General features: G+C 44.8%; 2 protein-coding genes across 6 annotated transcripts in view; both read right to left on the reverse strand.

The window, feature by feature from the left end:
- The window catches only part of Myo6 (myosin VI), a 142,120-nt gene extending 131,254 nt beyond the window's left edge, over positions 1 to 10,866 (reverse strand). For 4 of the 5 annotated variants that reach the window (XM_055602555.1, XM_055602554.1, XM_055602553.1 and 1 more), the window contains exon 1: positions 4,523 to 4,668. The gene's annotated coding sequence lies outside the window, so the exon portion shown is untranslated. Of the gene's footprint in view, positions 1 to 4,522; positions 4,669 to 10,847 lie in introns of those variants that run through there. The other variant, XM_055602552.1, reaches the window with a different exon arrangement.
- Positions 4,994 to 11,951, reverse strand: part of Senp6 (SUMO specific peptidase 6) — a 68,338-nt gene continuing 61,380 nt past the window's right edge. Inside the window, exon 11 of the mRNA XM_055602501.1 lies at positions 4,994 to 5,248. Coding sequence (XP_055458476.1) covers positions 4,994 to 5,248 — 255 coding nt within the window. The remainder of the gene's footprint in view (positions 5,249 to 11,951) is intronic.

Genomic DNA, 11,951 nt, shown 5'->3' on the forward strand with positions numbered 1-11,951 from the left:
CCAGAACTCTACCACACAACAGAGCTCACCATGTAAAGGTTAGTCAGCTTTAACTTTAAAATAAACATACGTATATTTTTATTTGTGGGTATGTGTTTGTGTATTTGCTACATACATGTGGATGTCTACAGAAGTTAGAAGAGGGCGTTAAATCCCCTGGAGTTGGATTTGTAGGTGACTCTGAGGCCCCCAACAAGGATGCTGGGAAGCAAATTCTGGTCCTGTGGAAGAGCAACAAGAGCCCTTAACTGAGGAACCATCTCTCCAGGCCCTGGTTACCTTCAATACCAAGTGACGTAACACACACACACAGAAGATATCTGCCTGTGTTTTTGCTGGGAGCTTCCCCGGTGCACATTAGTCAGCATGAATGTTGGTATTCGCCCTATGTGAATATACATTAAAGGAATGTGCTTCGGTGTTTTGGTTTCACTTGACGCATGCGATCTGTACCGCCAATTATCTCCTCTCTTCTTAACCCCAGCAAGAGTTCTCAAGATGACAGAGTTGTGTTTTGGGTTTTACTTCCTAGGCTTCAGCACTCACAGGGAAAATTTTGGTAGGTTTGTGGTGGTTTCTTAATTTTTTTTATGTTACTGCTATACTAATACTTATACTTTAAGATCACCAATCTACTAGAAATCTATCAAAAAAAAAGCATACTGTTATAAACACAAGAGATCCTGCTACCTCTGAACAGTGTCTAATGCCTCAGAAATAAAACGTTTAAGTCATAACTCTGGTTAGTTCTCAACTACCTGTACCCTTACCTCCTCCCAAAAGAAAGACAAAGCACTTTAACAATCAAATGTTAATGATACATATTTGAGCCATTGGATGATTTTTCACTTACATCAGAATATAAGTATCCTTGGATGCAAATTGGTAGCAGTTCCAAAATGAAAAATTTCCATACAGGTAACCCCAGCTCAGCCTTCTCTGTGTTTTTCTACATAGCTAGCAAAAAAAACCTCTGCCATTTCATTCCTTTAGGTCTATTACAGCTCAAGGGATACTCTTGAAGCTTGAGCTGTGTATAAAAAAAGAAAAAAGGAAAAAAAATATTTGGGGAGCTAGAGAGATGGCTCAGAGATTAAGGATACTTGCTATTCTTCCAGGGGATCCAAGTTTGGTTCCTAGCACCTAAGTCAGGCACCTCACAACCACCCCTAGCCTAGGTCCATGAGGTGTGATACTCTTTTCTGACCTCTGTAGGCACCCATATTTATGTTCACACACACACACACACACACACACACACACACACACACACACACTCGCACACACACAAATAAATAATAAAGTAAATTTCCTTTTAAAGGCCATGAGCCATTTTGATCAAAAGACATTGTATAAGCTGGGTGTGGTGGTATACACCTTTAATTCCAGTACACAGAAAGCACGGGTAAGTGTATCCCTGTGAGTTAGAGGATAGTCAGTTCTGTCTACATAGCGAATTTCACACCAGTCTGGGCTACATAGTGAGACCTTATCTCAAAAAGGTCTGGGGCCGGGGTGGGGTAGCAAGATGGCTAAGCAGGTAAAAAAAAAAAAAAAAAAAAAAAAAACAACTTGTCAAGCAAACACGATGATCTAAATTTGACCAAAACTGACTCCACAAAACTGTCCTCTAACTTTCACAGCTATGCCTTGTGTGTCCATACAAAAACTATACACACACAAAAATAAATACATAGATAAGTAAATAAATAAATACATGATATTGGGCTAAAGATGTAGTTCCCCTGATGAACTGCCTGCCTAGCACAAAATGAGGTTTGATCCCAGGATCCCATAAGCAAGGGCAGAGCTGCAAGCCTATAATCCCAGCACTCAGAAGGTGCAGGTAGGAGGATGCCTTAATCTTTATTATTGTTATTCCATGAATTACAATTATCTGTTTGTGGCTATGTGCCAAGGAATATGTGTGGCAGTCAGAGGATAATTCATAGAAGTCATTTCTCTTAAGACCCAGGGATCAAAGCCAACTCATCAGGGTTCCAGACAAGTGATTTTACCTGCTGAGCATCTCACAGGCCTGGATATCTTAATCTTGAAGCATATTTCCCTCCTAAGACTACAGTTAACTGAATAACATTTAAGAGACAGCTACTGTATAGGAGCAACAATCTTGCTCACGTGAAGGAAAAACAAAAAACAAAACTGAAGTTTTAAACAGAAACATCATATACTGCTTGGCTACAGTGGAATCAATCCAGGATTAGATTGCAGCATTAATTCCTATAAACCCATCAAAACGAAAAGCACATAACAATTATTACAAGCTGGAACCACACCAGAAATGATGTCACAGCATTGGGGTCACTGCTCAAGACCTTGAGAAGGAAGACATAGAAAAGACATAGAATTCTCAATTAGTTCTAGACTCCATGCATGGCCTATCACAGCTTATCCAGGGTACCAGCTTCCAATTTTCAGACCAGTTCTACAATGGTCTCCCAATAGTTCCCCAAGTGAACAAAATCAAGGCATTTTCCAGTGAAAGCAGGAAGAGAGGGGCTGTGCTGCCGAAAGACTCCCATGAGTATTTAGAGTCTGGACTTTGCCCCGCCAAAGCTACATAAAAGTATTTCATTCTCTGAGCCTTTGGTCTCTCCTCCATGAAGGACAAGACCATCAACCTAGAAAATTATTTTGTAATTCAAACCTTCAGTTTGTGTGTGTGTTACACCGCTACTAAATTGCCAGTTCACAAACTGTTATAAAGTATCTCTTTCTGGGAATCACCATTAAACTGTGTGAGATTTATTCAAAATGTACTTTTTCCAAACTTTTAGGTTTAAATAAGATGTTTTAATACAGAAGAAAAAAAGAAAAGAAAATTTTAGTACCCTGAGCCTCGCATATACCAGGCAAGAGTGCTACACACTGAATTACACTCCCAAACCTGACTTTTTTACACTAGCATTTTATGTATGGTAAGTGGAGCACTGACTACCAAGAGAAAGTTAAAAACTAGTGAATTATTTTTAATGGGGAGTGCTTATTTGTTTATTCAGACCTTGCATGGTGGAAATCTTTAAAACTGTCTAAAGGCTTTTCAAACCCCAGATACAGACCAGTTGTCTAAACAATAAATGATCCACCACAGACTCCAGGCAAAGTCACAACAGGATGAGAGAGGAGCCTTTGGCCTCTCTCAGATTTCCTGGCCAGTGTTATTTTAAAACTTGATCGTGTAAACAGGGGAAAATCCCTTTCAGATAAGACCCCATGGACTATAATTTACCATCTTTGCTTTTAATGTATTGTTGTTTCCATTAAATACCATAGTTGTTCACTTTTCTTGATCATGTGTCTAGGTACCAAAGACCGTATGTAAATTCTATACTACACAGCTTTTTAACTGTACATTTAATCACGATAATCTTTTCTTAATGGCAGTATTCTGTCCCTGTCTTTTACAAGTAACTTTTTGAAAACAAATACAAAACTTAAAAGGAAGAGGAAAATAGGTAACAGATCAAAATCAAATAATAAAAAAACTACCGGCAGATGAGCATCAGACTAAAACGACTTCTGTTTACCACGGTGCGTGTTTACTCCTGGGCAACAGCAAACACCAAAAATGAACAGACATTTAAAAGTCAATGAGCCGTTCTGAAGAGCTGCATTGTTTCTGTCTCTTCCTCTGCCCCCCCCCCCCTTGTAACTTGTGGCTATTTCTAAAATTAATGCTAGAGCACTACGGTAACTTTTTTTTCACTAAACATTTCCCAGTTGGAAAACCACAAGCCAAGGCGTCTCGAAGTTGAGTTAATTTGTACAGAACTGCTGCTGTTCCGCTGCCAACCTTTGTACCATGACCACCACCAAACCCGAGACTCGTATTTTATAGCGAGCAGATAGTTACAGCTGAGCCTCAAGGGCTGTTAAAAGCCTCAGGCTGACTATATCCCAACACCCTGCAACCGTACCACGAGAGCAAACGAAAGTTTCATTCAACGCATAGGAAATCGGAGCAGCGCTGGTGTAGCGTCCTCAAAATAGCTCCACATATCCCTGCCCTACATACTTTATGCCAGATAAAATGTAACTCTGTGTAAAAATTCCTGACACAGATTATCTAAGAATGGCTTTTATCAAATTATTTCCTATTCAAAAATACCATCCAGAGCCAGCAAGTTTTAGTTCAAGGCGTTTTGGAATTAAATAACGAAGTTATTTTTCATCACCACATCCGTAAAGCTCACACTCCAGATACTAGATCGCTTGAAGGACTAAAATTCCAGCTTTGTAGAATGCCACCACGGCTAAATTATTAATGGCATCACTTGATCTCCTGACAACAAACTAGTCTGTGTGGAATTTTCACTGTGCTTCCAAAGGGGAAACTAAAACCACCTCGCAGTGTCGGGTGGGACTCCGGGGACCAGGGACGCAGCAGCGTCAGGTGACAGGCTCCCCGCCGGCCCGGGGACCGGGAAGCCAGGGCTCGGGTCCGCGCCGGGCAGAGGCCAAGGGGGCGAGGACCGGCGGGCGGGCAGGCGCCCACACTCACCCTGCGCGAGGGGTCGCGGCGGTGGAAGGGATGCCGGGCTGCGGGCGCCAAGGGAGAGCGCGACGCCGAGAGCGAGCTCCGGAGACGACGGCGCCCGGGATTCGCTTCCTGCTGGGACAGATCCCGGATTGGTCTCCGCCCGCCGGCTCCAGAGCCCCGCTGAGTGCCCAGCCTGCCGCGCACGTCACTGCTACGGAGCGCCCAAGGGGGCGGGAGGCGGGGCCGGGGGCGGGAGGCGGGGCCGGGAGCGGGAGGCGGGGCCAGGGCTGGAGGCGGGGCCGGGGGCGGGACTTCGCGGGCGCGGGGCGGGGCGGCTGGGAAAAGGCGGCTCTTCACTGGCAAGGGGCGGAGCAGCCTAAGGGGCGGGGCCGTGAGGCACGCGGGCCGAGAGGGGCGGGGCCCAAGGGAGCAGGGTAGGGAAGACTTGGAAGGCGTTCCGTCTCTGCAGGGAAGGATCGGCGGGACGAGGCCTCAAGTCGTGGGGCGGGGCGGGCCGAATGGGACGGGGCCTCGGGGCGTGGGAGGGTCGAATGGGTGCTGGGAAGGGGCGGGGCTTAATGGCGTGAGGCCTGGGATGGGCGGGGCCTCGGGGGTCTGGGAGGAACGGAGGGCAGAGCACAGCTCCGCGTCTCTGCTGCGTGCCCGCTGCTGGTGGCCCCACAAGACGTTCTCTTCGTTGCGGTGGTAGCTGTTTCCAATCCCGCACAGAGAGTCCTGTGGGTCTAGCTGCACAGCCGAAAGTCAGCTGGAGGAAAGTGGACAGTAGGACAGGCGTATTGCCGAGGGACTCGCGTGCGAGGCTCAGGGTGACATGGCCAGGAAGCCAGACTGCGGTCCCCACGCAGCTTCCCACCTGCTTGTGTCAACTTCCTTTTCGGCCCTTGGAGACTGGACCGCCGAAGAAAGTTTTTTTCTTCCCTGACTGGCCTCCCTTTGCCGATGTGGTATTTCTTACAGCCACTGTCTTTCCACCACGCCCCTCTTGTGGTGGTTTATTTGGACTCTTGAGAGTCTCGGTGTGTATGTAACCAGGCTGTCCTGGAACTCGCCATGTAGCCTGCACTAGCCTGGAAATAGTGATAATCCTTTTGGACTGGTTTTATAGGACTGAGCCAAGTGCCCAGCCTTGTCTTTCCGGCTGTTTAACTTTACTGTCTTTATAAGGTCACATATGAGTTATCTTTTAAAGTTAAATGTTACATTCATATACAAATTTGAGGACAAACATCACCTTTACAGGGAAAAGAAGCTCCCGAGAAAACAAAATAAGGAGGTGGCAAGATGGTTCAGCCAGGAAGAGAGCCAACTCCTCAAATTGTCCTCTGACCACGCACGGGGTGCTGTCTGGAAGAGTCTTAGAGGAGACAAGTTTCGGAAATTCAAACTGGGCCTGGTGACTCGTGCTTGGGATTCTAGCTACTCAGGAGACTGCAAGTTCAAGACCAGCCTGGTCAGTTAGTTATACCCTGCTTCAAAAAGAGAGCTGGCCTGTAACTTACTTGCCTAGCGTGAGAGGCTTTGGGGGAGGATCAGACATCCAGAGACTCCACAGTTGGCTTGAGGAAGACGCTACCTTCCACTAAGCCCATTTCAAGCTCATAAGACAGTAAGTAAAAGTAGGGAAGCTAAAAAAGAGGAAGAAAGTCCAAAAAGGGAAGTAATTCACAGCAATCACAGAAATCCAGCTCCAGATTGCTCAGAGATAAATCTCAACTATATAAAAGGCGGTAGAATGAACTAAAACAGGAGGCAGAGCTTGTTTCTATAACCCCGGTGCTGGGGTGAGAGAGGGTAGAGGCAAGTGGGACCCTTGGGCTCACTGGCCAGCCACACTAACAAAAATGGTGAGCTCCAGATTCAATGAGACCCTCTGGAGAGATGGCTCAGAGGTTAAGAGCACTAGCTGCTCTTCCAAAAACCCCGAGTTCAATTCCCAGCAACCATATGGTGGCTCACAACCATCTATAGTGAGATCTGGTGTCACCTTCTGGCGTGCAGGTGTACATGCAGGCAGAACACTGTATACATGATAAATAAATAAATAATTTTTTTAAAAAAGAAGATACCTACGTTGATTAGTTTTCTGGCAACTTCATGCAAGCAAGAGTCATCTAAGAGGGAACTTCAATTAAGAAAATCCTCCATTCAGGTTGGCTTGTAGGCAAGCCTATGGGACATTTTCTTGATTGATGATTGACGGGGAAGGGCCCAGTCCACTGCAGAAAATGCCATTCCTTGACTGGTGGCCCAAGGGAATATGAGAAAGCAACATGAACAGGTCACAGTGAAAACACTAGTAGATACGGGCATTCTCCACGACCTCTGCAGCAGCCTTCCAGTTCCTGCGCAGTCCCTGCACTGTCCTCCCTTGATGATGGACTGAGAGGTCAGACTCAGACAGCACCTAGCATAGTCCTCTGCCCCTTCTAAGCACATTGCAGTCACACGTGGCTCCATACACCTGTGCATGACAGAAACAGGGACGGTTGCTTTTTAAAATGAAGATCACGGGGCTGGAGAGATGGCTCAAACGTTATGGGTGGCTAACAATGATCTTTAACTCAGTTCCAGGGGCAATCTTAAACCCTATTCTGGCCTCCACAGGCACTGCATGTCTGCATGTCTGTAGGTCTGGTGTCTGCTACACAGGCACACATACCAGCACAGCACCCTACACATAAAATAAAAAATAATACATCTCTTTTGAGGAAAAAAAAATGAAGATCACTATGTATTTTGTTTACCTCCTCTACTTAAGTTTGAATTTAACATGAGAATGATTAAAAAAAAAAAAAAAGCCAGTAAAATTTATTTTATTTACAGTTTTTTTTTTTTTTTTTTTTTTTTTGTGACTAATGATGTCCATGTGTCTTTTCCTCCCTAGGTTACCCTTTAGTTGTTTCTAGTTTCATATCTCTCTGCCCAGTTCTTCTTTCTACCTGCTAATATCATCTTTTGGGGGGGGAGGGGGGCATCATCATTGCAGATCTTACATAATCATAGCCACCAGTCCAGATTTAAAAATCCATCAAGAGAAACTCCAACCCCCTTAAGATGCCTTTTCTTGGACTCTTGCATGCGTGGAGGGTGGATCTGTGGGTTGAAGGCAAGCCCACCACAACTGGGTTTTCACAGTCCTAAAACACTGTATAAGATCCTGGATCTAACCACCTTTCACAAAACTGGTTGTTCTTGTGTGACGGTGGATTTCTATTATTGTTTTTTGGGTTTTTTTTGTTTGTTTGTTTGTTTGTTTGTTTGTTAAGCCTTTTTACTGGTCATGTGATCCCCCCAGTGTGCTCAAGTCCACAGCTGAGCCACCAGGCTTCTGCCCTGGGAATCTCCTTCTTCTCCGTGCTCAGATGTCCAATCTCATTTCTACCCACAGCCTTCCTCCGTGTCTTGTCCTTTACGTGCAAGTCATTCTGAAGGGCTTTTGTGTCCCCAAACACACACTCTATGCCATTTACTACACTGGAGCACAGCCAGGCTAAACCCAATTATCCCTTCAGAACAAAGCCTGCTTGTCTTCTCCAAGGATTCGCCCTAACCCCCCCTGGTGGTAGGTCCTAGGCATGATTCAGTTCTTTCCCCATCTTTTACGTTCACAGTACACATATCTCACACAACACATATTGCGTTACTTCTATCTATGTCTACTTACGTGTATTCTCTAGTTGGACTGTACACTCTCTGAGGAGACAGTCGACTATTCTTTCCATTCCTAGTGTCAAGCACAGTAGCTTTCCCATTAACTAGTGCCTACAGGGCCCGAGATATAACTCAGTGGTAAAGTACTTAGTACTAAATAAATAAATAGTACCTACCATTAGTATTATTATTGAATAGAAGAATGGAAGCATGAACAGATGACAATTCTGGAAACCGCATATGCTGTCGTCAAATCACTGTCTTTGTGACCCAAACTCATTCCATATTTACATGTCTTAAGCTCGCTTTGGCCTTCCCCACCCCCTGTGCCCACCTCCTACCCTCATCTCCTGTTTTAGACGGGGTCTCATATATCACAGGCAAGCCTGGAACTCGTTTGTAGCCGAGGATGAACTTTCTTTTTAAAATTCAGTTAGTTCTTTGGCAATTTCATAGAGGTATATAACCACTCTGGGGACTTTGAATTTCTCCTTCTGCCCTCTATCTCCTATAGTGCTGAGATCATAGACACTGTTTTCTGCACTGCTGGGGATCAACCCCAGAGCCTGGTGCCTGTTAGGCAGGTACTCTACCAACCATGCTGTATCCCCAGCTTAGGGGTTTTGAGGCTACCCCAGGAATTCTATTATTTGTGGGTTGTTGAGGGGTGTTTGGTTTGGTTTTGACATTTGTTTATTCGTGTGTGTGTGTGTGTGTGTGTGTGTGTGTTTGTGTGTGTGTGTGTGTCTGTGCACATGGGAAAATCAGAGAATGACTTGTAGGAGCTGTTTCTCTCTCAAACTCATCTCAGGCTTGATCACAAGTGCCTTTTCCACTAAGCCCACTTGACTTACAACTCAGGAATTCCTAACCTGAGCTCTACAGATCTTTTTCATATCATAGGTGGGAACTCCATGAACTGCGCCTTCTCAACCATATGCGAAATTTAATACTTTTTGTATGTGTGCGTGTGTGTGTAAAACACACAAAAAATCATATTACAGGTATGTAAAGGATCATCCTGTGTGTTGCAAACTCCTGGAGTAACTCAGGCAGAGCCCCTGCAGGTGTGATACAGAAACTCAGTGTCTTTCTGTTCTAACTACCTGACTAACACTGATGACAGCCTCTCCTCCCTTTACCCAGAAGCTGTAGGATGATGTCATCCAGGGCACCTTCTCTTCCTGCACTTTCAGAGTCACCAAATCCAGTTCAGTCGATATCATAAATTATGCACAAGTTGATACCTCATTGTATCTTGGGATGGGTCATTGCTTTCTTGTATGTGAACTCCTGATGTTGTTTCTGCTTGTTCTGTCTCATCCTCCCCTCCCTTCCCAGAGTTACCTCCTCTAAAATCTGATTACATCACCCCCTTACCATGTCCTTGTACCATCAGCAAAAAAACAAGTTTGCTTGACCACACTTGTCTTCTAAAATGCCTCCTACACCCAAATGTGTACTTCCTTATAAAATAAGGTTTTGGCAAGAATCCTGCTGAATCCTTCAGCAAGAAGCTTTGCCTCAAGGTCTCGGTCTTCACCATCCCTTCACTGTTGTCTGATCCCCTGACATGCCCTCAGCTAATATCTCCTTCCCCCGATGTTGTCTCTAGTCATTCTCTCTCTACTGACCTCATCTCAGTCTTGGCTGTTAGTTCCCCCTTGCAGTGAGTTCAGTGCAGAGCCCAATCTCTCACTCCCTCTAAAAACCCCATTGCCACTTCTTCTGTTCCAGCCATCACTGGCATGAATAAAGTCAAAGTTAGACTTCAACAAATACCCTATGTTTTATCTTCGATACCTTTCAGGTAGTGTAACCTCACGACTGACAGCCATATGGAACCTTCGTAATCCCCAATCAACCCCAGTCAAAGTTGCTGGAACATTTTGTCTCCCAAAACTCAAAATCCAGCCACATTGGCTCAAAGCTGGGAGCCTAAAGTAGGAGGATTGCAACAATTTCAAAGCTTGTCTGGAGCAACATTGACTTATGTTGTGAGACTCCATCTCTGACAAAAATCTTCAGTTGTCTCTGTCCTAATTTCTGACACAATAGTTTTTCTTTTCTTTAACTTTCAGAGCACCCATTTGTGCAGCCTTGATGTTGGTTATATTTAGCAAATGTTATTAGCATTTGCTTAAAAGGGTTTTCATTTTTTTTTTCTGTGTTTGAGTTTCCCCCTTTAATGACACTTCCAAATATTGAGTTTGTTTTATTCTTTCCGAAGGGCCCTCAAACCCAAAGCCTCATGCATCCGAAGCGCATACTCTACTCTGCTGAGAGGCTGTATCCAACCCTCAATACTGAGCTGGAGTTCCGTTGTCTAGGTGCAGTGGTGTTCACCTGCGGTTCCAGCTGCTTGAGGGCAAGAGGATAGTTGGAGCCGGGGAACTCCAGGCCGGCCTCAGCAACATAATGAGACTATCTCAAAGCAAAAGACCGGGCAAGGGCCAGAGAGGTGGCTCAGTGGGGAAAGGGGCCTGTGCTGAATCTAATGACTTGAGTTCGGACTCCAGGACCTACATGGCAGAAGGAGGGAACGTTCTCACACATTGTTCTCTGACTTCCACACCCACACCATGACACTTAACCACAAACTCCACGTGCAAAATAAATACAGTTAAAAATATAACTTAAAGAAGACAGAATTATCAGGTATAGTGGTACATACCTTTCATCCCAGCACTCAGGAGGCAGAGGCAAGCAGATCTCTGTGAGCTTGAGGCCAACCTGTTCTACATAATTAGTTTCAGGACATGCAGCAGCCAGGTCTAGGTAGAGAGACCCTGCCTCAAAAACAAAGGAGGAGGAGGAGAGAAAGAAAGAAAGGAAGAAAGGCGGCAACCCTGAAGGTTGACACTCTGCCTGCCTCAAAGAATGAATAGAAACCGCAGTACTAGGTGTTGGCTTAGCATGTTCACTTCATGGCAGCAGCATGCTAGGCACTTTAGAGAGAGGATTACAAACAGGACCATAGTGAGCATTTGCTCCCCATCTCTCTGAGCTCCCATCTCCTTTGTAGAGAACCTTTCATTTTTATGTTTTGGCGGAAGTGAGAGGCCACCTCACTTGGGAAAGTGACTTGGGCCAAAGTCCTTCTGAGCAACCTGCAGCTGGGAGCAGGGGCCTGGCACTGGGTCATGACCTGAGCTATCAGGAAGCTGGGGCAAAGTGATATAAAGATTCAGAGATGGGGCCAGATGATTCCTGGTAGTGTGGGCATCTGAGGCAGCCAGGGGTGCTAACTACTGCCACAGTGACGTACTAAGGCTGGCCCTTCCGTTTGGCGTGCCTGGATCTCCATAATCCCCAGTGGTGCTGAGGGTTTGCTGGCTACATGGTAAAGCTTACAAGTCTGATGATAGAACGAAGCCTAAGTGAATGGATTCAGGTTATCACTCTGAATTCATTTACTGCTCTGTTCACTTCAAACAAGATTATCATTAACCAGAGGATAATGTTTAACTCCAACATATTCAGTTAGGAACTTCCGGGGTAGTGGTTCCTTGAAACTTCCTTGATCTATTTCAAGATACTACTGCCCCCTTTTTTTTTTAATGGCATCTATTCATTGCGTATGGTGATGGGTTTCATAAGGAGAATTTTTAAAAATACATTGTTACCATACTTACTTATGCCTCTTTAATTTTTTCCTTTTTCTTTCCCCTCTAATCATACATATATATATATATGTATATATATATACATATATATATGACTGTGTTATGTTTATATATAAACATATGTGTGTGTGTGTGTATATATATATATATAT

This window comes from Psammomys obesus, unplaced genomic scaffold, assembly GCF_907164565.1.
Source record: "Psammomys obesus unplaced genomic scaffold, mPsaObe1.curated_primary_1811, whole genome shotgun sequence".
Taxonomy (NCBI): domain Eukaryota; kingdom Metazoa; phylum Chordata; class Mammalia; order Rodentia; family Muridae; genus Psammomys; species Psammomys obesus.